The 27,448-nt window shown below is 43.7% G+C and overlaps 1 protein-coding gene across 3 annotated transcripts in view; it reads left to right on the plus strand.

Moving 5' to 3' along the window:
- The window catches only part of IL17REL (interleukin 17 receptor E like), a 78,399-nt gene extending 57,445 nt beyond the window's left edge, over positions 1–20,954 (plus strand). For 2 of the 3 annotated variants that reach the window (XM_007068765.4, XM_037889049.2), the window contains exons 10-18: positions 280–443; positions 2,487–2,534; positions 4,210–4,267; positions 4,639–4,784; positions 13,657–13,722; positions 14,821–14,878; positions 16,463–16,579; positions 19,163–19,217; positions 19,992–20,954. In XM_007068765.4, the coding sequence (XP_007068827.3) occupies positions 280–443; positions 2,487–2,534; positions 4,210–4,267; positions 4,639–4,784; positions 13,657–13,722; positions 14,821–14,878; positions 16,463–16,579; positions 19,163–19,217; positions 19,992–20,031 (752 nt within the window). In that variant the 3' untranslated portion in view covers positions 20,032–20,954. The remainder of the gene's footprint in view (positions 1–279; positions 444–2,486; positions 2,535–4,209; positions 4,268–4,638; positions 4,785–13,656; positions 13,723–14,820; positions 14,879–16,462; positions 16,580–19,162; positions 19,218–19,991) is intronic. The other variant, XM_037889048.2, reaches the window with a different exon arrangement.
- Positions 20,955–27,448: the final 6,494 nt, after the last annotated feature.

A 27,448-nucleotide genomic window follows, 5' to 3' on the forward strand; every position in this document is an offset into this window, starting at 1 on the left:
AACTCCACCTCTGAGTTTATTTGCTCTCTATAGAGTGAGTCTAATTTACCACTACCATGCCCTCTTGCATAGTCATTTACAGTTAAAGTGAGTGAAAAAGGCTTCCCTTCTGATTGAGCCAAGGTTGCATGGGTGGAAATGATTACCCAAGGGGCCAGGGAAAGGAGAAGCTGGTCCTTAGGTTTTATTTTAAGTGCTGATGCATGAATTTTTTTTGTTTCAATATCATTTAGATTCATTTAATTAATCTCAAAAAATGCTTCTACTGTTTGATCATAGATACAAAGGCACTGTGGGATAACATTGTATATAATTCAGCCACACAAACACTGGCCTGGAAACCAGCCTGTCCCGTGCACGTCACTGTTAACCTATGCAGGTTAACACAGTTGAATGACCAATGTGTAGATCTACAAAACTCATCAACTACAGCTCCAGAGAAAGTAAGCATTATTTAGTGTCATTAGGATTGTAAGACTAAGGGTGATATCCTAAATCCAATGCATAACATAAGTAGCTGGGATATGGAATAAGGGCAGTTGCAAATACTTGTTTCTGTTCTAGCCTATCTACACAGGTTCTTATACAGCACTCAGTTTGTTATTGTATAATAACAGCATGAATTATTCAGAGAACTGAATACATGCTGTTGATAAAATGGTTCATGATAGAAATTCTTGTGAACCTAGAAATTTTTGCTGAAAACAATTTTTTTTGTTTCCTAAAATAACTGTGGCTTGATTTTCTTGTACAGCAAAGCCCCTTTACACCACACTGGCAGTGTAATGGCGCATTAGCACAATTACATTTGTACCCACTTTAAGGTCCCGTTGCACTCCCAGACTGGTGTAAAGAGCCTTAGTGTAAATAAGAATCAGTCTCCTTGAAATTGTGGGTGGCTTGATCCTTTCTGAAAAGTTATTTTCAGAATTAAGAGAATTTATAACTCAGCAGTGTTGCCAACTCCTGTGATTTAATCATGTGATACTTTAATCATTTGTGATACTGAGTGCTTTTCCTAAAGCCCCAGATTCTGGATTCATATGGTTAGACAAGAATCTCAGCTTTCAATTTTTTAAAAAAAAGTAAGGTTCTATCTCTGATGATTGTGGAGAAAAGATTGAAAATGTGACACCTAAAGACTGTAACACCAGAAGGCAAATAAAAAGAACCACAAATTCTTAATTTTTAAGTCTCATAATTGTTAAGCCAATCGTATGATATCCTGGCCAGGTGGTTAGTGATTATTCAGCCTTTACAATTGTCCTGATGTCTAGCTTTTAATAAAGCCCTGATCCACAAACACATGCATGCTTAATGTCACACATGTCAGTGGTCCCAGTGGGACTTCTTGTGTGCTTACAGTACAAGTCTTTGCAGAATAAAGGCCTAAGTTTGCTATGCTTGGCAATTGTCATGTAAAATTACCCAGCATTCAAACGGACAATGGATTTGCCACCAGAAGATAAATATTAAAATAAAAATGCCCTTGTGAATTTTGTATTTTCACTTAACGCTTTCCCCATTGTTGCTATTGGGCTAATTTTAGTGTTCAAACGCAGGGTGCATTCCCCCCCCCCCCAGTTTTTTTTTTCCCCCTTTCTCTTTTCTTTATAAAGGGATTTGAGCTGAGTTGTGGACATGGTCTGGGTATAGAAGTGCAGCCAATGACATTCTTCACATTGTCCTCAAATTGTCTATGGCGTAGAAACCAAACTTAGGTCATGACACTGCAAGCTGTTACTTGGGCACAAAGCCCTTACTACATGAGCACTTCCACTCGTTTCAGTAGGCTTACTTACATGCGTAAGGATCACTCACTTGAATGAGTCTTTGAAGGATGTGGCCCTTTTTTAAAAAAAACTGAGGCCTCGATTCCGAAAAACAACCTTTTCTGGAAGGGTACTTAAGCGCATGCTGAACTTTAAGCATGTGTGAAGTCCTAATTGAAGTCAGCGGGACTTCAGGACATGCTTGAAACAACAAGAGCTGTGTAATCGGTTTGTTATTGAATTAAAGAAAGCAAGTCATGACCAAATCAATTAGGTTTAGATTTAATGGGTCATATTCTCCTGTTTGCACAAATCTCCCATTGACATCATAGGAATTCCTATTTAATTATGAGGGTAGAGTATGACCCATTGTATAAAACATACTGTAAAAAAATTAACTACATTTCACTTCAAAATTAATTAGTTGTTTGAAATGTGATTTGAAAATGAGACATGCTATACACATGCTAGGTATTACCAGATTAAATCCTGGTATCTTTTTATTCAGTGAAAACTCCCACTGAAGGTAGTGATTGGTCCATTATAATTAAATTGCTTTATGTGATTAACTGATTGACACATTTTAAAAAAAGAGAACACCTTCAGTTCCTTTTCTAATACATCAATTGTACAAGTGTTTGCAGCTCAGTGGTTTGTTCTTTCTGTTGATACTGGTTTGTAAAGCTGACTAATTCTGTGCACTCTCTTTTCAAGCAGGTAAAATATTCCCGTGTAGACACTCATCCAAGACTTTGCATGAAGGTAAATTGCTTTTTTTGTAGATTAACCATTTACACCATCCCTCCTCATTTTGCAGGTATCAGCTACAAAAGATGCATCACTAATCTTTTGGAAGAATACTCCTTACCATATAACCCATGAAAAGAAAATAGGAATAAGAAATATTAGAATATTAGAAATATTAAGAAATATTTAATATGAACTATTAGAATAGGAGGATGTTGTGTTAAGGAAGTCAATAAAATGTCAGATATGAAAAATGGCTCATATGGGACCATATTCTGGCATCACTTTTTTTATTTTAATGGGCTTTAAAGCTGATGGCATAACATGGTTAATAGAAATGTGCTTTTACAATATGGCAAATTTGAGAATGAGAAGATGTAGATAAAAAGCAATGTATATTGCCATTCATTTGTTCTGTTTTCCCTGCTGTTACAAAGAAGGACTTTAGTACCTATTCCTGCCACCAGAACTGAAATTAAAATTCAGGGCCTGATTCTCCATTGCAGTGTGTAGTTATGGACACCTGGGCAAAGTGGGTGTGCAGCTCTGTGCTTCTGTTTGGGTAGTATTTTACACAGACTTTACACAGATGTAAATCGCTAGGCAAGGTAGAAAGCCATAGAAAATCAAGCACACAGAATTCAAGACTCCTCTCATTCATGCTGGTGCAAATTGGCAGTAACCCTATGGGAATCAGTGGAAATACACCAATATCAAAGTAATGGAAGGGAGGTCAGAATCAGGTCCTCAAAGCCAGCATTCCAAGTGTTCAACTGCAGATGAGAGAAATAGCGCTTGAGACACTGAAAAATACCAAAACTTCAGACTCAGTGACTCTCCAACCCTCATAAGAATTTCATAGGTAAAGCTGAACCAAATTACATTAAATCATATGAATATTTGCCTAGTGTTCACCTGAGTCCACACTCAAGTGTGGCTTTGTTGGATTCTATATCCACACTGGAAAAGTTTCCAGTCCTAATAGTGGACCTGGTCTGACTTTTGACTTTGCAGTGAAATACAAAATGCGATTGGACATGTCTCCGGTATCATCATGAACATTTACCATATGCAGCTTTAATGATTGATAGTATCAAGGCCATAAAATAGAATAATAAAACTAACAGCCAATAAAAGAAATATGACTCAAGATAAAAACAAAACAATATTCATTAAGGGGAAGAAATCAGGACAGTTACTGTTCCCTAAGAGATAGCAATGGTTACGGCACAGCTTTAAGCTGACAATACAAAAAAGCAGAATAGAAAGTTTTATGCCCTCATGCTGCAAGCACTCAAGCATGTGTTTAACTTTATGTACTTGAGTAATGGTGAATTCTTTGAATATTTGTGCAGTGCATCCCTGGACCAAATCATGCTGCTGCTGTTCAGGCAAAATAGCCAATGAAGTCAGTATAGAGCTCCCGATTGTTCTTGTTTTTAAAATGCTTTTAAGCAACTGATTTTTTAAGTCAGTGGGACTGCATAGGAATGTAAAGTTAAACACTTGCATAAATGTTTGCAGAATTTGGCCCTTAGTGAGTATCAGAGCTTGGAGCATAACATGGGAGGTAAGCTGTGAATAATTCTTTTGCTGCTTTCTGGAATTCAGTGACTGGCTTTAGCTGGATCTATAGCCCCAAGTTCAAACTTCAAAATTCTGTTCTTCTAACAGCTTTCTTTATTTTCAGTTTACAACCAAGCAAGGCTCTTGGGTTCGATGCCCATTTGCTCATGGGAATTTCCCAGGTAAATAACTTTATTTTATTAAATTAAAATGACACATTAATAATGATATTAAATTAAATTAACCACTAGACTACAACCTCTCTCATCGAGTAAAGCTTGTTGGTCTTGTTATATCCTCTGAATTGCATCAATAATATTTAACAGTGCAGGTTTTCCATTTGTAAACTCCCACAGTTAATCAAGTATTTGTAAAGATAAATAATAACCTGTTCAAAATCAAGATAGCTATTGATATAACAGTTGACGGTATTCAAGCTGATAATGGTTTTATTTTAGCACAGCATGGTATCTACTGTTATAGTATCTCATACGTCATTCATTGTGTGAGTGATTACATTTAAAAATAACAGCCTTTCTCCCCAATTTCAAAGCTTGGAAAATGAGAATTGCTGCCCGGGCAGAACAGATACAAGTCTCCTTCATGTCACAAACCAAGGCAAAATTTTCAGTGCTGGTGTGTAACAAGGCACAGCTGTCTTCATGTGACTCTGTTGGGATACGCCACTCAGTCTCAGCGGTTGGTATGCGTTATTTATCAGAAGTTGCTATCAATAAGGCAGCTTCAACATGTTTAATTTGAATTTATTGCCATCCATAACTCTGATGCCTGGACAAAACTAGCAAAAGCCAGGCACATGCACTTTGGAACAATATCCATAGTTAAAGCATTTAGTCCTAGTTCTGATCTCACCCTGATGTAAGACAGGAGTAACCACTGAAATTAAGTGAGTCACACCAGTGGAAGTGACTTTTGAGTGCTTGACTTTGTAACCTTAATGTTCTTTTAATGTTTTGTTGTTGTACTATTTATAAATATGTGCACTTCATAGGCCCAATTCATTACCACTGGTGCAGGGATGTTCCAGAGCTATACCTCCCTGTGCCAGCTTGATTTGCTGTGCTGCAGGCAGTTCACACAAGACAGGGCCATACAGTGGATCCCATGTCTGACCTCCTTTGAGGTTTCTGATAGGGAGGGCAGCTTTATGCTCTGCTGGGCTTTTCATAGGACACCTGAGGGAATAGACTGCCTTGTGGATGCAGTACCACTGTACAGCCTATCCTTGAACTCCATGGACACAGTTGGCTATTTTTGACCCTTATTTTCTTGAAGAATTAGCAAGCACTGTGGGCCTCATTCTCACTTACACTAAGACACCTTTACACCAGTGTAAAGGAACGTTAAAATGGACATATATTATGCCCCCCCACACCCTAGTTAAGGCCCCTTTCTTTGCCAGTTTGGTGTAAAGATGCCTAGTGTCACTGAGAACCATGCACTGCATGTTATACAAGTACAATGAGAGAGAATTGTGGGAATATCCTCAAGCCAACAGTATTTTTATAGAGCTGGTTGTAACTCAGAATTTCTGTTCTGTGGGAAATTCCGACATTTTGAAAAATGCTTTTGTTCCGATTTGGAATGGAAATGAGACGTTTTGAAATTTCTTGCAGGAAGGAAATTCTGAACAGTTTCATTTAGAAACAACATTCAGTTTTTGATGAATCGGCATTTTCCAATGGAAAAACCATTTTTGTTGGAAAATTCCTGACTACCTATACTTGTTAACATGTTACACTCAGTTATTGTGGCTGCAAGCCATTGTTTATGGTTATGGAAATAATAGCTTGTGGTTAATTCATCAGCAGACTAGGGGAAAATGCTTGCAGTCTTCTGACAGGCACTCCATGTAGTTTACTCATATTCCTACCAGGCTAGAGCACTCAATGCGTGTTTCTAAACCTGCTCTGTGTGGAATGCCTAGTTTCACATTCGTATCTGGCTATATTCATATAGGAAAATATTCTCTTTATCAGTGAATTTTCTGTTATCTAAAGTCCATTATTTTATTATTATTACTAAGGCACTTATCTTGGTAGCTAAGCATTGATCCTGGATGCACTTGGCCATATATGTATTCATTTCTGCATTGCTATGGGGAAACTGTATATTTAAATTTCCATTGTAAAGGATTCTTGCAACCATTTTTTTGAGACGCTCTCATGGCCTTCCTTTCTAGCAGGCCTTTGTTATTCTGCAGGGAGAATGCCCTTGGCTAGCAAAGTGCCTCTTCCTGTCCCATGGCATTCTGATCAGCTTTTGCTGAGATTAAAAATTGCCGTTTCTCCTCTCCTCTCCCTTACATTCCTCAGGAAGTTTTGGCAGCATATCAAAATAATAATTATACACAAACGTTCTATGGCTGGCCTCATGTTGCTACCAGCACAGCATCAGCAGCAGACACTGTTCTGGGAGCTCATAGAGCAGATGTTTTGGGTGGGGGAGAAGAGAGAGCTGGTCTGGTCTGCGGGCGCCACATGGGGCAGGAATCAGGCTGGACTTCCCTGGGACCCAGAGGCCTATCTTTGCCCCTCGGGCAACCCACATTGGGCTTGAGCACCCCCAACTCCTCAGGAGGATGGAGGAGAGAGAAGAAGAGAGTGAAGCTGGGTTCCCTGAACCCAGCACCTGGGCCCAGGAGAAGAAAGGAGAGCAACAGAATACGGACCCTGGACTTCAGAAAAGCAGACTTTGACTACCTCAGGGAACTGATGGGCAGGATCCCCTGGGAGAATAATATGAGGGGGAAAGGAGTCCAGGAGAGCTGGCTATATTTTAAAGAATCCTTATTGAGGTTACAGGGACAAACCATCCCAATGTGTAGAAAGACTAGTAAATATGGCAGGCGACCAGCTTGGCTTAACAGTGAAATCCTTGCTGATCTTTCAGCAGATGGTGCAGTAGGACTGCTAACTGTCATCGAACCACCACTTCTGCTGCCACTCTGCTTTCCTGCTCTTGTCTCAATAGCGAATTTCTCCATGTTGTGTCTCATGGGCTCCCACTTCCGCTGCAACTCTGCTCTCCTGAATCCATCTCGCAGGTCATCAACCACTGCTTCCACTTCCACTCTGTTCTCTGGCTCTCCTGGTGGTCTCGCAGGGCTGCTTCCGCTGCAACTCTGCTTGGCTGCTCTTGTCTCGCCATAAAACAGCAAGCATGCAGCCCGCTCAGCTGTGGTGTTCTGGCAGCAGACAGTGCAGTAGGTTTGCAAGCCATCGTCATTGAACGACCGCTTCCGCTGCCACTCTGCTCTCCTGCAGACGCCATACCACGGCAAGCATGGAGCCCGCTCAGATCGCTGCGGCAGTTATGAGCATTGTAAACACCTCACGCATTAACATGCAGTATATGCAGAACCAGAACCTGCAAAAACAGATGAGGAGGTGATGGCAGCGCGGTGACGAGAGTGATGAGGACATGGACACAGACTTCTCTCAAAGCACGGGCCCAGGCAATTTGGCCATCCTGGTGGCAATGGGGCAGGCTCATGCTGTGGAATGCAGATTGTGGGCCCTGTGAAACAAGCACAGACTGGTGGGACCGCATAGTGTTGCAGGTCTGGGATGATTCCCAGTGGCTGCAAAACTTTCGCATGCGTAAAGGCACTTTCATGGAACTTTGTGACTTGCTTTTCCCTGCCCTGAAGCACAAGAATACCAAGATGAGAGCAGCCCTCACAGCTGACAAGCGAGTGGTAATAGCCCTCTGGAAACTTGCAACACCAGACAGCTACCGGTCAGTCGGGAATCAATTTGGAGTGGGCAAATTTACTGTGGGGGCTGCTGTGATCCAAGTTGCCAATGCAATCACTGAGCTGCTGCTACCAAGGGTAGTGACTCTGGGAAATGTGTGGGTCATAGTGGATGGCTTTGCTGCAATGGGATTCCCTAACTGTGGTGAGGCAATAGATGGAACACATATCCTTATCTTGGAACCGGATCACCTTGCCAACCAGTACATAAACCGCAAGGGGTACTTTTCAATGGTGCTGCAAGCACTGGTGGATCACAAGGGACCTTTCACCAACATCAATGTGAGATGACCAGGAAAGGTACATGGTGCTCGCATCTTCAGGAACTCTGTCTGTATGAACAGCTGCAGCAAGGGATTTACTTTCTAGACCAGAAAATAACCGTTGGGGATGTTGAAATGCCTATAGTTATCCTTGGGGACCCAGCCTACCTCTTAATGCTATGGCTCATGAAGCCATACACAGGCAGCCTGGACAGTAGTCAGGAGCTGTTCAACTACAGGCTGAGCAAGTGCAGAATGGTGGTAGAATGTGCGTTTGGATGTTTAAAAGAGCGCTGTCGCAGTTTACTGACTCGGTTAGACCTCAATGAAACCAATATTCCCACTGTTATTACTGCTTGCTGTGTGCTCCACAATATCTGAGAGTAAGGGGGGAGACATTTATGGTGGGGTGGGAAGTTGAGGTAAATCACCTGGCTGCTGATTACACGCAGCCAGACACCAGGGCAGTTAGAGCACAGCAGGGCATGCTGCGCATCAGAGAAGCTTTGAAAACCAGTTTCATGGCTGACCAGGCTACGGTGTGACAATTCTGTTTATTTCTCTTTGAGGAAAACCCACCCCCTGGGTTCCATCTACTTCTCTGTAAGCCAACCACCCTCCACTCCCTACTTCAATCACCGCTTCCAGAGGCAATAAAGTCATTGCATGAATTTGAAACATTCTTAATTTGTCACACAAATAGGGGGATAACTGCCAAGGTAGCCCAGGAGGGGTGAGGGAGGAGGGAAGGACAAGGTCACACTGCACTTCAAAACTTATTGAATGCCAGCCTTCTGTTGCTTGGGCAGTCCTATGGGGTGGAGTGGTTGGGTGCCCAGAGGGCCCCCCCCACCCATGTTCTTGGGTGAAGAGGCTATGGAACTTGGGGAGGAGGGCGGTTGATTACACAGGGGCTGCAGTGGCGGTCTGTGCCTTTCCTGCACCTCAACCATACGCCAGAGCTTATCAGTTTGATCCTCCAGTAGCCTCAGCATTGCATCCTGCCTCCTCTCATCATGCTGCTACCACCTCTCCTGTTGCTCCAGCCATCTATCCTCTCGTGCATCCCTCCTGTGCTCATTCATTTTGTGCTTTCCTGGCCTCTGCCATTGTCAGTTTGGGTGGACTGCATGAGCTCAGAACATAGAATCATAGAATATCAGGGTTGGAAGGGACCTCAGGAGGTCATCTAGTCCAACCTCCTGCTCAAAGCAGGACCAATCCCCAATCAAATCATCCCAGCCAAGGCTTTGTCAAGCCTGACCTTAAAAATTTCCAAGGAAGGAGATTCTACCACCTCCCTAGGTAACGCATTCCAGTGTTTCACCACCCTCCTAGTGAAAAAGTTTTTCCTAATATCCAACCTAAACCTCCCCCACTGCAACTTGAGACCATTACTCCTTGTCCTGTCCTCTTCTACCACTGAGAATAGTCTAGAACCATTCTCTCTGGAACCACCTCTCAGGTAGTTGAAAGCAGCTATCAAATCCCCCCTCATTCTTCTCTTCCGCAGACTAAACAATCCCAGTTCCCTCAGCCTCTCCTCATAAGTCATGTGTTCCAGACCCCTAATCATTTTTGTTGCCCTTCGCTGGACTCTCTCCAATTTATCCACATCCTTCTTGTAGTGTGGGGCCCAAAACTGGACACAGTACTCCAGATGAGGCCTCACCAATGTCGAATAGAGGGGAACGATCACGTCCCTCGATCTGCTCGCTATGCCCCTACTTATACATCCCAAAATGCCATTGGCCTTCTTGGCAACAAGGGCACACTGCTGACTCATATCCAGCTTCTCGTCCACTGTCACCCCTAGGTCCTTTTCCGCAGAACTGCTGCCTAGCCATTCGGTCCCTAGTCTGTAGCTGTGCATTGGGTTCTTCCGTCCTAAGTGCAGGACCCTGCACTTATCCTTATTGAACCTCATCAGGTTTCTTTTGGCCCAATCCTCCAATTTGTCTAGGTCCCTCTGTATCCTATCCCTGCCCTCCAGCGTATCTACCACTCCTCCCAGTTTAGTATCATCCGCAAATTTGCTGAGAGTGCAATCCACACCATCCTCCAGATCATTTATGAAGATATTGAACAAAACCGGCCCCAGGACCGACCCCTGGGGCACTCCACTTGACATCGGCTGCCAACTAGACATGGAGCCATTTATCACTACCCGTTGAGCTTCGACAATCTAGCCAACTTTCTACCCACCTTATAGTGCATTCATCCAGCCCATACTTCTTTAACTTGCTGACAAGAATACTGTGGGAGACCGTGTCAAAAGCTTTGCTAAAGTCAAGAAACAATACATCCACTGCTTTCCCTTCATCCACAGAATCAGTAATCTCATCATAGAAGGCGATTAGATTAGTCAGGCATGACCTTCCCTTGGTGAATCCATGCTGACTGTTCCTGGTCACTTTCCTCTCGTGTAAGTGCTTCAGGATTGATTCCTTGAGGACCTGCTCCATGATTTTTCTGGGGACTGAGGTGAGGCTGACTGGCCTGTAGTTCCCAGGATCCTCCTTCTTCCCTTTTTTAACACACTTCATCGCGAGTGTGTTTTTTTTCACCTTCTTATCTGTGCTAGCCTCTGGGACAGAGATGCTAGCCCCAGCGTTGAAACATTTGCAGCTGTGGGAGGAAAAAAGGGAGATTAAAATTGAAAAAGACACACTGGCCATTTAAAAGGAGTGGCTGATGTTTTCGGGTTAATGTGCAGCACAAACACAACTACCCCCCCCCCAATTCTCTGAGATGATCGCTTCACCCCTCCCCCGACCCCGTGGCTAACAGCAGGGATGATTTCTTTTCAGCCACAGGCAAACAGCTAAACAGGAATGGCCACCTCTGAATGTCCCCTGAATAAAACTCCCCTATTTCAACTAGGTGACCATGAATGATATCACTCTCCTGAGGATAACACAGAGAGATAAAGAACAGATATTGCTTGAATGCCAGCAAACAGCGGGACCACACGCTGCCATGCTTTCTTATGCAATGATTCCAGACTACATGCTATTGGCCTGGTGTGGTAAAGTGTCCTACCATGGAGGACGCAATAAGGCTGTCCTCCCCAGAAACCTTTTGCAAAGGCTTTGGGAGTACCTCCAGGACAGCTTCATTGAGATGTCCCTGGAAGATTTCCGCCCCAACCCCAGACACATTAACAGACTTTTCCAGTAGCTGTGCTGGCCACGAATGCATCCCAAGTCTTCAGGGCAAAGTAATCATTAAACATGCTTGCTTTTAAACCGTGTATTATATTTATAAAGGTACAGTCACCAGAGCTGCCTTCTCTGCCTTCAAGGTCTGGGAGCCCGGGTTGGGAGGGGTATTGGATCTCAGGTGATAAACAGCTCCTGGCTGTCAGGGAGAATGGCTTCTCAGCGCACACCAGGCAAGCGATCTTCAGCCTCCCCCTCATCTTCCTCATCCCCCAAATCCTCGTCCCTGTTGCGTGAGACTCGCCACCCTTGCAGGAGTCCATGTACAGGGGTGGGGCAGTGGTAGGGGCACCCCCTAGAATTGCATGCAGCTCATCCTAGAAGCAGCATGTCTGGGGCTCTGACCCCAAGCAGGCTTTTGCCTCTTGGGTTTTTTGGTAGGCTTGCCTAAGCTCCTTAAGTTTCACGTGGCACTGCTGTGGGTCCCTGTGATAGCCTCTGTCCTTCATGCCCTTGGAGATTTTTTTTTTCAAATATTTTGGCATTTCGTCTCTTGGAACGGAGTTCTGATAGCACGGATTTGTCTCCCCGTACAGCGATCAGATCCAGTACTTCCCATTCGGTCCATGCTGGAGCTCTTTTGCAATTCTGGGACTCCATGGTCACCGTTGCTGATATCTGCACGGTCATCTGTGCTGATCAGCTTGCCACACTGGCCAAACAGGAAATGAAATTCAAAAGTTCGCAGGGCTTTTCCTGTCTTCCTGGCCAGTGCATCCAAGTTCAGAATGCTGTCCAGAGCGGTCACAATGGACCACTGTTGGATAGCTCCTGGAGTCCAATACAGTCTAATTACGTCCACACTAACCCAAATTCAACCTGGTGATGTCTATTTCAGCGCTAATCTCCTCGTCGGATTTTAGTCGATTTTAGGAGCCCATTAAGTTGACAAAAATGGCTTTGTTGTGTGGATGGGTGCAGGGTTAAATCAATCTAATGCTGCTAAATTTGACCTAAACTCATAGTGTAGACCAGGGCTAAATAGGATTGGAGCCCAGCCAGATATTATTGTGAAACTGGACATATCAAACAGAGTGCCAGTCTGTTCAGAAATGTCCATTGTTTCCATCGTCCTGTGGTACAGATTGATCTGGTCTCTTTAGTAACGATACAATGGGAACTCGCGTAGATTACACATGGTTCCCTGCCCCAAGACCATGAGCAATTTCCACCAGGGTCTCATGATGACTTAACACTGAGCTATTGTTCTCATAAACAATTGTTCATAGCCTCAATATTAATGTATTCACAATAGTTTTGGGTTAAGGCCATATTTACCTAATTTATCTCTGTCGTCTTCAGGAGCTTTGTTGAGGAAGGAAAAGCAGTACAGGGCCTATAGTTCCAGAGAAATAGTCATTTTCTCTTTTGCGCACAAGCCACAAATAACTATTTTAAGCAGCAGAACAATTTTTTTAGGGTAATTTTACCATCAGGTGCAAGTTTTTTCATGAAGTTGGTAGATTTCCACTCCATACAGCTAAATTCAGTGCCTTGCACAATGATAGGTTTCAAAGTAGCAGCCGTGTTAGTCTGTATTCGCAAAAAGAAAAGGTGTACTTGTGGCACCTTAGAGACTAACCAATTTATTTGAGCATAAGCTCAAATAAGCTTTCATGATGAAGTGAGCTGTAGCTCATGAAAGCTTATGCTCAAATAAATTTGTTAGTCTCTAAGGTGCCACAAGTCCTCCTTTTGTTTTTGCGAATATAGACTAACACGGCTGCTACTCTGAAATTTACTATCAGGGTAATCCTTTCTCAGAGCACAGCCTGAGTAGCTGGCTGTGGGATGGGGAGATCTGCAGCACACAGGGCTCTCCCCTCTGGCCCAGCTAGGCCATGGAGTACAAGTAGAAGCCTTCGATGGCTTCTGCCATAGCCTCCCATCTTTAGCAACCTCCACGACTGGCATCCTCCCCTTCTGGGAGTGTGGGGGAAATGGAAAGTGGATCATTACCCAGTTTCCCTTCCTGGTCCACCCCCAAATCCACCTTATGCACTTCGACACAGTACTGTGCTCCATAATGTGCTGGGATATGGGCCCTCTTCATGGGTTCCTCAAATCCTGCACCTCCTGCGCAGGAGAACCAAACTGGCTGCACTGTGCTCACGGCATTCCGTACCCCTGGGGGAGGGAAGTCCTTAAAAGGAAAAGAACCTTCAATAATGAAAACAATCTGCCACATATTTTAAGGTAGTTAAATACATAACATTACTGACAAAAGAGCCAAAGAGCTGGAGGGAGACTATGCATTTTGGTTGCCCACAAGCTCTGAAGTTAACAGCTTTCCACTTTGTTTTCATCAGGGTGACTCTCAGCCCACATCTGTCAATATTTCAGGTGAAATATGTGGCTCAGAAGTTTGCATTCAGGTAGGTCTGCTGATTTGTAGATATACTCTGCACTAAATAAACAAGCTGGCGTGGAAATAAGAAACTGTGGGCAGTGTCGCAGCTGCCTTCTCCCAGCCAAATCTGACCATGACCCACTTGTAGGTTGCAAAGAGCATTATCAATAGTTTGAATGTGCTGCTATTGTCCCTTGCTGAGCTTGTATTAATTATTTAAGGTCCATTCTTGATCTCTTATTTTTGTAGATGGCAACAGTGGAATATTAAGGGCTATTAAATTAAACCCTCCATCTATAAAACCTCTTATGATGAAAAGATTGGAGTCAGAAGGGCAGAGGGAAGTAACAAAAGTATTAACATTTTCTAAAAAACAAGTCTAAGGACTTTAGCGCATTCAGGCTTATGTATACAATAGTAAACAAGGAGACATGCAGCGTACTAAGTGCACTGATACACATTTAAATGACTATTATTGAAACAGAGCTGGGCAAATAATATGCAAAAATGCCAGCACATATCTGTAGAACTGAGTTTTACTAACAGATATGTTCACAGAAAATGAATTTAAAACTCAGAGGTCTGATTCCACCTGGAAAGTGAGTGTTAAATTTGTTTTTTATGAATATTTTCACCAGAAACTTAGAACTATTTTTATTATTGTATAGCACCCAAAAGTATGCTCGGCACACTGGAAAACAAAAATCATCTTTTTTAAAAATAAACGTCCAGAGTCAGATGGGTTTGGAGGCATGGGGAGGTAGAAAGTTCTTCTGGCGCTCTTCTTCTGGCAGCTGGCCTGGAAGGCTGTTGTCACTTTCTGTCTTTCACTTTCTGACTAAAGTGACAAGGGCCATCTAGAAAGGCAGCCAGGGAACCCTTATTTTCCATCAGAAAATCATTCCAACAGAAAATTCCCTCGTAGCTACATCTTCTGTAACCCTGAAAATGACTAAGAGTGACTACACGTATAAGCTAAACCATTAAACAGATGTTTTTTTTTAAAAAAAATCTGCATTCATTTCAGTAAACTGACAAGCCAATGTTTATTTTGCCAAAACAAATGATCATAAACAATATTGTTGAGAGGGAAATAACCATTTTTTTCTTTCTTTTATAAAAGGTGGGGAGGACAGATGTAGATTATTCTGTTCCACTACAGATCTGCGATATGCAATGCAGTAAGTACTAATAATGTGTCACATGAAAGATTGAAATAGAAGATGAGATGGGTTTGACAGCAGAATCAGGGTCTCCTGGGACTGACACAACAATCCCCATCCTTCTGGGCTGCAGATTTCAGAGTCAAATCCTGATCTCTTTACTCCGTAAGTAAAGGAGGAAGGGTGACATTGTGACTAAGACACGGAACTGGAACTCAGTAAACCTTCAAGTGTAAATTCCCAGCACTGCCACAGACTTTCTGTGTGACTCTGGGCAAGTCATTTAATCCCTCTGTGACTCAGTTCCCCATTTGTACAAAGGGGATAATAGCACTTCCCTACCTCATGGAGGTATTGCAAGGATAAATTTATTAATGGTTTGAAAAGTTCTCAGATACAATGATGGGCTCAACTGTGTTTAAGTTTAAGTCCTAGCAATAAGCAATAGTGAGGTCAGATCAGGGCTCACAGCAGGGATAGCCCTGAGACAGGGATTTTGGATCTAAGGCACAACAGGAGAAGCGCTGAACTGAGAACTCTAGGTGCAGTCAAGCTGGGAAGAAGACTCCAATTACACTTGGTCATTTTATTGTTCAGTTGCTGTAATAAATCAAATCAAATCACAGGAAGGGAGTGAGGGTTGAGACCATACATGGTCTATGGAGTGTTAAAAGCAGATGGAAAATCACCTGCTCATAAGACCCTTTGAAAAACATAGCTTTAGAGATATAATTCCTAGTACACATTTTGGCTATACCATAAAAGCTCTTCACAGCTCACTTTAAGAAGCCTGGCTCTAAAAACGTTGGGGCCTGTAATTGTATCCTGGCGGCAGAGCTCTGAGGGAGTGCTTGTATGGAACTTGGTAACTCATTTTCTTTGAAAAATACAATACTGCATGAAGTCAAATACTTAAACACATTCACCACTACAGTTGAGGTTATCAGGATATAACTTTCCAGTACATGATAAAAGCATATAAAATAATGAAAGGTTAGAAAAGGTGGACTGGGAGATTCTGCTCTGTCTTTTATAACATAAGAACAAAGAGACATTTAATTAAATTGAAAGGTGGGAAATTAAAAACTGATAAAAGGAAATATTCTCCCCCATAATGTGACTAAACTGTGGAACTCCTTGCCATAGGAAGTTTTTTGGGCAAAGGACTCAACAAGATTAAAAAAAGGCATTGGACACATATATGAATATTGAGAATATCCAGTTATAATTAAAGCTAATTAAAATTTTGTAGAGGGACTACAAAACCTCATGCTTTAGGTTTTAAGGCTAAGCCAATCTCTAACTATTAGAGATCAAGATAAGATCTAATGTGTCATGCAGATTATCCCACATTTGCCTACTGCAGTGTTCACATACCTTCCTCTGAAGCAACTGAAACTGGCTACTTCAGAGGCAAGATACTTGATGGACCTCACTGTGATCCAGTATGGGTGCCTAGTTCCAGCTATTTGCTTGGAGGCTAAAAGAAATGCACTTTGTGGTCTGCAGCAAGTGTTATGTTTTTAGTGAATGGAGTCACTATTTAGAAATTATTTATTCTCATATGTGCATTTTCCATAACAACAAATACATTTTTCCCAGCATTATCTTCCGAGAGTCAAGAAGATGATGAAAACTCCATAAGGATCATGTCGCTGACAGCAATAATTTTAATCCTGGTGACAATGATGGCTCTCCTTGGACATAAAATTTTAACAGGTACATAATCAAGGGAATGTTAATTGGAGAATCAGTCCATGTTTTCTTGACAATCTGGAATATAGATTTAAAAACGAATGGACATTAATGGTATATATATAGTGGAAAGATAGTTAAAAATCCTTCCCTAGCCTCCAGAATGAAGCTTTCCTCATTATCCATGCCCAGATGCCCCACCTGATCATTCACACAGTACCCTGGACTCCTGCCCCAGATAAAACCCTGGGAGAAGAGGCATGTTTTGCAGCATCTGCTGAGGGTCTCTAGATCTGGGCTCTGGTGAACTAAGGGAGAGGAAGTTAATGCCAAAGCTCAGCGCCTGCAACGGACAATGTCCTCTTGCTAACCCCTTTCTTCTTAAACAAGGAGACTGCTTGCTGAAGTCTCTGCGATGGTCATGGGTGCCAGGGTATTGCACAGAGAGGGAGGCAGTCTCTCAAGCAGCTAGCTTAAACAAAACTTGCTCCCAAGTATGTACCAAGAAGTATATGTCTGCAAAACATCAGGACAATTAGACTTCATTTACTCCCAGCCAGATTCTGGAATCCTTAATCACCTTGAATAGTGCCTTACTCCAAGAGTTGACCCATTGATTTCAATGGTACTATTTGTGAAGCAAGGTGCTAATCAGCATTTTATTATTTATTATGGTAGTGCCTAGGGATCAACCAAGATTAGGCCCCATTGTGCTAGGCACAGTACAAATATGGTGTAATAGACAATCCCTTCCCTAAAGAACTTGTAGTCTAAGGCAATGTCTATGCTTAAAAACTTAGTGGCACAGCTATACCGATACAGCTGTGCTGCTGTAAGGCCTGGTCTACACTTGGGGGGGGGGAGGGATCGATCTAAGATACGCAACTTCAGCTATGAGAATAGCATATCTGAATCTTAGATCGACTTAGAATCACTTACTTTGCGTCCTTGCGGCGTGGGATCAATGGCTGCCCCTCCCCCATCAACTCCGCTTCCGCCTCTCGCCCTGGTGGAGTTCTGGAGTCGACGGCAGAGCGTTCGGGGATCGATGTAGACGCGATAAATCGATCCCCGATAGATCGATCACTACACGCTGATCCGGCGGGTAGTGTAGACGTGGCCTAAGAGTGCTCGTGCAGAGAGCTCTCCCGTTGACATACTAAAACCAGCTTAATGAGTGGTGGGGGAGTGTCTCCTGCTAACATAACGCTGTGCACGTGAGCACTTATACTGGCAAAACATGTCGCTCAGGGGTGTGTGTGTGTGTTTTCCACACCCCTGAGTGACAAAGTTTTGCCGACATAAGTGCTTGGGTAGACATGGCCTAACTAGATAAGACAGGCGAAGAGTGGGGGAAAGGGAAATAGCATACACAGAGTAATCAGTGTGATGGCCTGCAAATATCCTGTTAATTCCATAATCTCTCTCTCTCTCTCATGGGTGGGGGCTTAGTTGGAGGGAATTAGCCAAACAGCACAACAAGGGAAGGCAGAGGGGACAGTGAAGAGAAGAGGTTACTGAGGGGGACAGGGCAGTAAAGACCATGAGGAGAGAGAGAAGGGTGTGAGGGGAAGGGGAGGAATGAGGCAGAGGTGAGGAGACTGGGAGAGAGCAGGACGGGGTTGGAGAAAACAGCCAGTCAATACAGGGCAGAGAAAGTGGAGTAAAAACTGTAGAAAATACTCTGAGCATGAGTTTAGGTATCAAAATCTGGCCCTCAGCATTCATACTTCATCTCATGTTTTTTTTACTGGGTAAGAGTAGGATTTGTCCTACATTGTAACCGGGGTTTTCATACAGAGGGTGGCTGTTGTAATGATCAGTATAAGTACTGTTGGAGCTATGTAGGGGGTGCAAAACCATACAAAGAGATAAAAAACTTTAGTCAAAGTAGATACTTCAAACTCCCCCATTAACACTGCGCTTGTCCAGCTGGTAACAGTCAGCGGCCGTGCTATTTTTCAGTTGTGACTCATGGTGCTAAAATGACTATCAGACCCTTTCCCAATCAGATCACTGTGCAAATATTTGTAAATGATTTTTCATTGTTTGCTGTGGCATGGGATTGAGAAGAAAAGATCATCTTTATAGTTTTATGCCAGATATATTGCGTGTCTTTACAATGAAATTATCATGTACATCTGTAAAAGCATCGTCCAGCAGCAGTCCTCTCAAAATGGTTTTAATGTTTCCACTCTATTTTTCTGCCAGAAATTCAGCATCCAATAATTAAAAAACCCTTATATCAGAGGTAAAATTAGTTCATGCTCATGAAGGTTAATCTATTTCCAAATTCAAGGCAAGGTGTCCAACTGGCATATTTAATACATTATATTTTTTTCATCAGACATTGAAATTTGTATTCAGCATGACTTTCCCTCTGAAGCAACAGAGCTTAAGGAACTGGGTAGTCAGACCCTCATTTTTAAAAGCATTGGCTAAAACACAAGGCTTCTCTAATTTATACATTCTTTTCTATTTGACCGCTGTTTGCTTTCCCCCCTGCAATTTAAGGGATATGAATATTTCCAATCAGCTACTGCAAAAATAAATGTATGGATTAAAGTGAAAATAAAATGGCATCTTACATTATGATTTATTTCTCAGTTTTTCACAGAAAGAAACATGAAGGCAGAAGTCCAGCACAGATCATAAGGCAGAGGTAGTCAGCAATTCTCTTCAGTGTACAGCATGTCAGATTTTTAATGTTCGTGAGAGATGTGGGATTGACAGCCCTGAAGAAGCCTTGGTAAAACCCTCTGTCCACAAAGCAGAGGCAATGGCTTTGTAATATCTATACTGGAGTTAGTATTGTAGATCCCATTATACCTGGAAGTGGTCCTGATATTTCTCTGTTATTGATAAAACTCTTGCCCCTGCTGGAAGCACGTGTTTCTCTTTGGGTTCCTGCCTGCACCTTATGGTGTCAGAACTGACTGGGTACCATTGCTGGGAAAGGAAAGAATAAATGAATAAAGGAAGAGAAAGAGCGAAAAGTAGACTTCTCCATAATAAGAGTAGAAGGAAGCTCTGGACCCTCCCCCAGAAGAGGTGAGATGAACAGAGATAGAGAGCACCTCAAGCTCTCAAACTGAAAAGGCCCAGCCCAAAGAGGGAGGCAAAGGAGGGCAGGGGGAGAGAGGGAAACAGTCAGGGAAGAGGGAAAAAATATACTTTAAGCTTGATGTGGAGGGATCATTGCTCAGCTGAGAGGGTGCTCCCATTCTCACACCACGCCAATCGCTGCCTTTCCAGAAGGAAAACTATGCCACTTAGTATGAAGTGTAATAATTTCTTTCTTTTGGACACCTGTGCACTCAAGCAGCCAAGTCCCTGAGTTGCTGAGAAGGGCTTAGAACTGTATAAATCCTAATGCTATACTGTTGCAATAGACTGTTCCAAATGAGGGGAAATGCCAATCTCCTGTCCTGTTTAGTTTCTCCACTAGAGCGAAGAGAACCTCTTCCTTGCATTGATGATGGTGGCTGGTGAATTTAGCAGAACTCTTTCAAGATCCTCAGCGTCCTTCTCAATATCAGGTTGACTTTACATGTTACTTGCTCACATGAATAGTCCACTCTCATGCAAACTGACTTTGGTAGGACTATTCACAAGTGTAAAAGACTTTACAAGTGCAGAGTGTAACATTTTACATCTTCAGATGAGGGAGTATCAGTCTGTTTGCCTATATCTGAAGAACAGAAAACGTTGGTTAGATCATGTGGGTAGAGAATCTGTCCCACATTTTCCTGTGAAATGAATGGTTTATTTAAGATGCCAGAAATGGGCAGGTTTTGCACTCTAGTTGCCGTATTATGGGTACTTCAAGAATTACACATTTCTAATCTTCCTTTTAAAACCATAAACCTAAATTACTAAGTTATGGAATGGAAGAGATTTCTTATCAATGTTAATACATTTACTTCCCTCTAGTGAACTGAACCGTAGCTTTCTTTATTTTCTAGAGCCTTTCTGATAACTTTAGAGCGCTGTGGCAAATCTTGCCATAGACAGACCTGTATCCCTGAAATTCTTCTCAGGTCTATCTCATAACTGCATTCAGTATTTTATGTATTGTATTTCTTTGAGTCAAAGGCATTTTTCCTGTTTTCTTTTCTGGAAACAACTTTACAGCTTTGTTAAATAATTCCAAATTAAAATGACATTTCCTCTCTAGGGAACTAGATCCTCCTCCCATTAAGTTAATGGGAAAACCCCCATTGACTTCAAAGAGAAGCAGATCAGGCTTCTGGTTTCTTGGTTGTTTAAAACTTTTACATGAAATATAGTTCTTAAGAAAAGAATTTTGTCAAAATAATGAACTGAAGTGTTTGTCTTGTATTATAATGCTACTATTTATACTTGCAACTGAAAATAATACCACATACAATACAAAATGTTTAGTGTTTGTCATTTATTTCTTTTAAAACTCTCCAAACTCCTATCAAACATTCTTAATTCCTTTTGTGTAATAAGGAAGTGACATTAACAAAGACATGAACAATGTTGATGCCTGAAACCCATGTGGAATTGATTATGGGAGGTTGGGAGCAGGGGAGGGAAGGAGGGAGTGGAACAAGTGTTTGATCAATAAAATATATTTTCCATCTGCATTCCTTTTTGTTTTAGGATCCTCCAGGGGCAATTTAAAAAAGAAAAGAAAAAAGTGTGTCAATTGAAGACATGTTTGCCGAGCTGAAACATATGGTTCCCTAGGAGCCTGAGGGAGGAAAAAAAATTCTTGGCTTCTTTGATGTTAAAGCCTATTACACCAAATGTGCATTTTACTGAGATGGTAGGGAGGATTGGGGTTGGGGAAGGCCTGCCTTATGCAGGACTGGAGCTCAAGGAGCAGGGGGGCTACAGATAGCCTCTGTAAACCCTCCAGAAAGTGTGGAGCTTTGCACTATGAAATGGATTTATAATTGAAGCACTGGTTAATTTACATATCTCTTTTCCCCTATAACTGTATACACACTTCTATCAGAATCAATGCAGGACAGTAGAGATAAATACCCTCCTGATATTTTACAGTTCTTTGCTCATATTGGACCAAATCCTGGCTCCTCCCACTTCTCAGTGGTGTGTCACAATCTGGGTATATGGGTTAGTATTCTCTTCATCTGTCCCCAGCAGAGAACCCCTACCTAAAGCCAAAACCTGTTCACTAGGAAGGAAGGACTGGGTCCAATGTGCTTTGTTGCAATAACATCTTAGCCTACAATCTGACCCTGTCACCCTTGTTCAAACTGAAATTGAATTGGGGTTTCTCACTATGAGTAAATGTGGTAGAATCTGGCCCCTGTGCTTGTGCAAAACTGCACTGAACTTAATGGAATTAAGATGGATTTACATGGGTGTAACTACAGAAAATGTAGCCTCCAATTACTAGTTTCTGAGAGGGAGAGTTGATGGCTATGCCTATAGTTAAGGTTGCCTGACACTTCCCAATTTATGACCCTGTTTTCATTTGCCTATAACTTTTTCAAACTTTAACCATCCCTACTGTCAGGGATGTGCCTTTTGCTATCCCTATGAAAAGCTGCACAACATGGCCAAGCTATGAGCCTTTGGAAAATTCCACTTGGTACATGCTCACTAGAGATGTTAGAGTTTAGCAGCTAAATTCTTTGAAGAAGCTAAGCCGTACTTCCCCTGCAATTGCTTCTCCCAGCAGCCAGGGGCTGCTGTGGCAGCAAGTACTGGAAGTGAGAGCAGGGAGGAGAAGGAGAAAGTGGAATTAGCCATGTAGGAATGCAGAGTAGTGAGAAATGAGGGCTCGGGGGAAGAGGTTGCAAAAGTCAGAGGATGGGGAGGAGCAGAAGAGAAAGGGGATAGCAGCAAAGGAGGAAGGAGGAGAGGGAGTGGGAGCATTGAACAGGAGCAGAGAGGGATTCGGGCAGGAGCTGGAGGGGTGGGATAGGAATAGAAGGGGACAGAGGCAGGCTGAGGCCGCAGAAGCGGAAGGGTCTATAACCACTATAGAACACTCTCCTCCAGAACCTAGAATGGGACTCAGGAGTCCTCAGTCTCAGTTTTCCAGTATTTTTCACAGCTATTTCCTGGAAGCAGAGGAATGCTATGTCCCCACACCCTTTTAATAACAGGTCCACATAAAGGATAACAGTTTACTAATGCTGCCAGTTACAGCTGGTTTAGGAGACTTAACCAGATGACACTACACAGTTCCTTACTGGCTAATAATGGCTAAAGCAAAATAAGAACTGGATCAAAACTACACCCTTTTCTGGAACTAATTCTGGTCGGGGACAGGAGTCCTGGCGGTGCCTGGCTACCGCTCCAGCTGCTCCCAGATCCTGCTATAGCCCCATTTGGGGTCAGGAATCTGCTCCCAGATCCTGCTATAGCCCTATTTGGGGTCAGGAATCTGCTCCTTAGAGTGATCATCCTCCTCCAGCTGCACGATTAACTGTGCTTTGGTGAACTTTCCACTGCTCAACCCTCTCTTTCTGCGCAGGGTGACAATGTCCTTCTTAAGGAGATGGTTACAGGCCATCACTCCGCTCTTCACAAGTTGCTGTGGACTCACAGGCCTGTGCTCTCAGCTCCCCATGGTTTCCAGGGAGAACCCCTAGTGCGCCAGCCCTTCTCGAGGTCACCACCTCTTTGCCAGGGTCGAGCTGCAGACTCCTCTGCCCCTGGGACCACTCACTGCAATCCCCAGGGGAACCCTGTTACTGCAAAAGTCCTTCTCTCTCCCAGGGCCAAGCCGCAGGCTCCTCTGCCCCGAGACTGTTTACTGCAGTCCCCAGGGGGACCCCATTACTGCACAGTCCTTCTCGCTGGTCACACACTCCCAGGGGTTAACTGCCCCCCAAAACCACTCCTCTCTGAGCCTTCAGCACGCCTGGTCCTCGTCAATCCCCCTTCGTTTTACTGCTCCCCAGACACTTTCTGCAGGAAGTGCCATCCATGGGGTGCAGTACATCCCACCGCTTCCACCAGTTGTCACGGAGTCCCTGGGCGTTGCTCTGGAACTGCTCCCCATGAAGCCAGTCAGGACTCTGGGGCAGTCGCCTTCCTGTGAGCAGCCTGTCTTCAGGACACAAAGCTCACACAGCTTCCATCTTCCTGGGTCTGTGTTAAGAGGGAGGTTTATTCCTGTTTTCTGTAACTTTAAGGTTTTGCCCAGAGGGGGATTCTCTGTGTTTTGAATCTGAATACCCTGTAAAGTATTTTCCACCCTGATTTTACAGAGGTGATTTTTACCTTTCTTTTTTTAAATAAAATCCTCTTAAGAACCTGACTGATTTTTCCATTGTTCCAAGATCCAGGGGTTTGGGTCTTTGATGATTTTTGTAACAAATTGGTTAGGATATTATTCTCAAGCCTCCCCAGGAAAGGGTGTGTGTAGGGCTTGGGGGGATATTTTGGGGGAAAGACATCTCCAAGTGGTCTCTTTCCCTGTTCTTTGTTTAAAACGCTTGGTGGCAGCAGCATACTGTTCAAGAACAAGGCAAAGTTTGTACCTTGGGGAAGTTTTTAACCTAAGCTAGTAAGAATAAGCTTAGGGGTCTTTCATGCGAGTCTCCACATCTGTACCCTAGAGTTCAGAGTGGGGAAGGAACCCTAACAGCCTCTCTCAACCACCTTTGAAGATCTGCCAGTGGAATCCAGCAGTCTGTCTGCTAAACCCATTATTGCTTCTTTGCACTTAGAGGTCACTTTGGGGTTTCCCTAGTGAGTTGGGCCCCACAGTACCAGTTGCGGTGATGTGCCTAAAGCATATGAGATTTTTGTCCATGTGCGATTAGCAGTTTCAGCGAGAAAGGAAAGACTTCTTGCAGTCTGGGGATTCCCAGAGGCACATCATGCTGTTGAGGGTTCATCTCAAGGGCCTGCCCCAAAGAAGTCCTAGATTTAGGAAAAATCTACAGGAGCTGATTCTGCTACTTCTGGGGAAGAGCCTTCAGCCTTTTCCTGAACATCTCTCTCCTGAAGAATAGTTGTGGCTCCCCTTCTACAAAGGCTTTGCTTCCACCACTGCGTGACAGAGAGTTCAGCCTAAAGTGATGGACTATTCAGGTTGCATTTAACTGAAGTATGAATTCTACGCACATTTGAAAAACCACACGAGGTGCCTGTCTGCTTCTTTCGATACCTAAATACCCTTGAAAATCTGGCCCTAGATGATTTGTCCAACATCATGCATGAAGTCTGAGGCAAAGGAGGGGACTGAACCTGTGTTACCCAAACCCCATGGTCATTCCCAACCAGTAGACCACCCTTCCTTGACTACACTGAAAGTAGTGGTCCTGGAGGGGAAGGACAAGAGTCTAGTCCTTCCTTTTTTCAGTAGCCTGGGGATGGGCCCCTTTTCTGCTTTGGGAATCTGTTCTGCTATGAATGAAGTAGGAATGAATGTCTCTCCTTTCCTCTCTGTCACCTGTTCCCCCCAGCACACATTCAGAAGCTTCCCTTTTCTTTTGTCTTTGTTTCATTCGGGTTCATCTAGACCCTCTTTTCTGTATTCCGAGACCTGAAGAGGCTGCATTTTCAATTAGGACCAGCTAGAGCTAAGGAATCCTGTGGAGAGGCAAGCGCTCCCAAGATGCTTAGATAATGTGTTCCAGTTGCTATAAAAACTGGATCAGGAAACTAGAACTGAGACTGGGACAATTCAGAGAAGATTAGTTTGGAAGTCCATATTATATCTGCTCTCAAGCCATGGGGGAAATATGAAGTTCTTGGCTGTTTCATTATTTTCCTTGGTTAGTAAATGTTTGGCATTTTACTTTGTGAGTAGCCTGTTATCAGCTGATCCTGGATGCTTGCTAGAGACATAGAGCTTGTCTACCTGGCCCTGCAGTGTGCACTACAGGGGTGTGAGCTGCAATGCCCACTGAAGTGTTGAGCTGTAACTGCCCCACATAGACCCTGCTAGAACCAACTGTAAATGGGGCTATGTTCATGCAAACTAGGCACTTTTTCGTTTGTGGTAGGAGGGTCTACATGGGGCAGTTACAGCTCTACACTCCGTGTGCACTGCAGTTCATTTCCCGCCCCCCGCAGTCTGCACTGTAGGGCCATGTAGACAAGCTCACAATGCCTGGTGGGAAATGATTGCACCAGAAGAGCTGCTATCATGCTGCTACCAGAGGGGTGGCCAGCTATTAGTGTGACCCTAAAGCACCAGCCATGCTCAGCAGCAGTCAGTGCCCTCTCCAGAGGAGATACAGTAACTGCAGTAGGAGAGGGCCAACCACTTGCGGGACTTATGCTTTGGTTAAACTGAATCAGCACCTGCATTTCTGGCTGCTTAACTCTTCTCAGTTGATGGATGGGATCTTCAAGAGCATATGGGAGGTGGCCCTGCTGATCCTTCACAAAACCCACCCACACTCTTCTGTTACCTCCCTGCTCAGAAAGGCAAATGATGGGCTGATGGGTCTGTGACAGTTCCCATTGTTGGTGCTGTGCTTTCCCTGAGACAGAGTTCTGGAAGGCTGGGTTAAAAAGGCAGCAGTGTTCATTGTAATAGCTGCAGAGAGATTTTTTTTTAAAATGGAAATTTAGAATTGATGGCTTTTAGAAAAACACAGCAAAAATTGGAGCGAGCCTAAAATGTTGCGCACAGAATCTCCCTCCTATCCTCATGTCACCGTGCCTTTGTGGGTCACAACTGAGAACCAAATTCAGGCCAAACTGCTGAGAAATAGGACGGACACACCCCCAAACTGGTGGTTATTCTCCCATAAGATATACCAAACCAGCAAGAAAAGTAAATTTCTGTTTCACCACACTAGCTAACAAGAAGCGAGAAAAGCAGTCTCCTTAGGCATTTCAGTCCTGTAGTCAACACCCAGCCACTAGATTTAAAGATGAGTGGTTCTTTAAAACCAATTTGATCAAACTAAAAGGTTCTTCTGATCCCAAAGGGCCAGCCACATACCCAGGTCAATATGCAACTCGGATCTTACCCAATAATCACGCTGTTGCCAATCCTTTAGTATCTAAAAATCTGACAGTTTATTTATAGAAAGAAAGGTGAGTGTTAAAATTGGTTAAAGGAATCAAATATATACACTAATTGCAAAGTTCTTGCTTCAAGCTTATGGGAGTGATGGAATGTAGAGGAGCAAAGACTCACTGGCACTCCCGCTGGTCATCTTGGGAATTAGGTCTTTCAGCCCAGAGCGCCCACTGCAGGCCAATGTCTCGCCTGCTGCTGGCCCCCATGTCCCTCCTGGACCCCAGCAGTACCCCCACTCTGGGTCTCCCCATCCAGGGGAACCCACAACCCTTTATCCCCACCCTGCCTCAGTGGCTAATGCCAGTCACCATCCAGCCCTTTTTCACTGGTGCAGACTGCAGTGTAATGGCCACTCATCATTGGCAAGAGGTTAGGACCAGCTGCCTCTGCCTATTCCCAAGCTGCCCCTCTACAGCCCCAGTACCTATCTGGGCCTTTACCAAGGCCTGCAGCCTGGGAGTTTACCAGGCTGGAGCTCCCCAGCTCACTTTGCCCTATCCCCAGCCCTACTGCACTCAGGAACCTTCAGCTCCTAGGCAGGCAGCCTTTCTCCCTTTAGGGCTAGAGTGAGACTCCTCTACTTCTGGCCCACAGCCCTCTTATAAGGGCCAGCTGGGCCCTGATTGAGCTGGCCACAGCTGTGGGCAGCTACTCACTCAGCTTCCCCAGCTGTTCTTAATCCCTTTTACCCAGCCACAGCCCTCTCCAGGACTGCTTTAACCCCTTCAGGGCAGGAGCAGGGTGATTACCCCTCTACATGGAATAAACTGCTGGCTTCCAAATCATTGGAATATCCTGAGTCCCTTGGTTAGAATGCTCCCATTAGTATAAGTTCATAGTTCAGAGGTTTGAGCAGGAAAAAGGCAAAATGAAGCTGTTTCCAGAGCCTTTTATAGCTT

The sequence above is a fragment of the Chelonia mydas genome, chromosome 1, assembly GCF_015237465.2.
Source record: "Chelonia mydas isolate rCheMyd1 chromosome 1, rCheMyd1.pri.v2, whole genome shotgun sequence".
Classification (NCBI taxonomy): Eukaryota; Metazoa; Chordata; order Testudines; family Cheloniidae; genus Chelonia; species Chelonia mydas.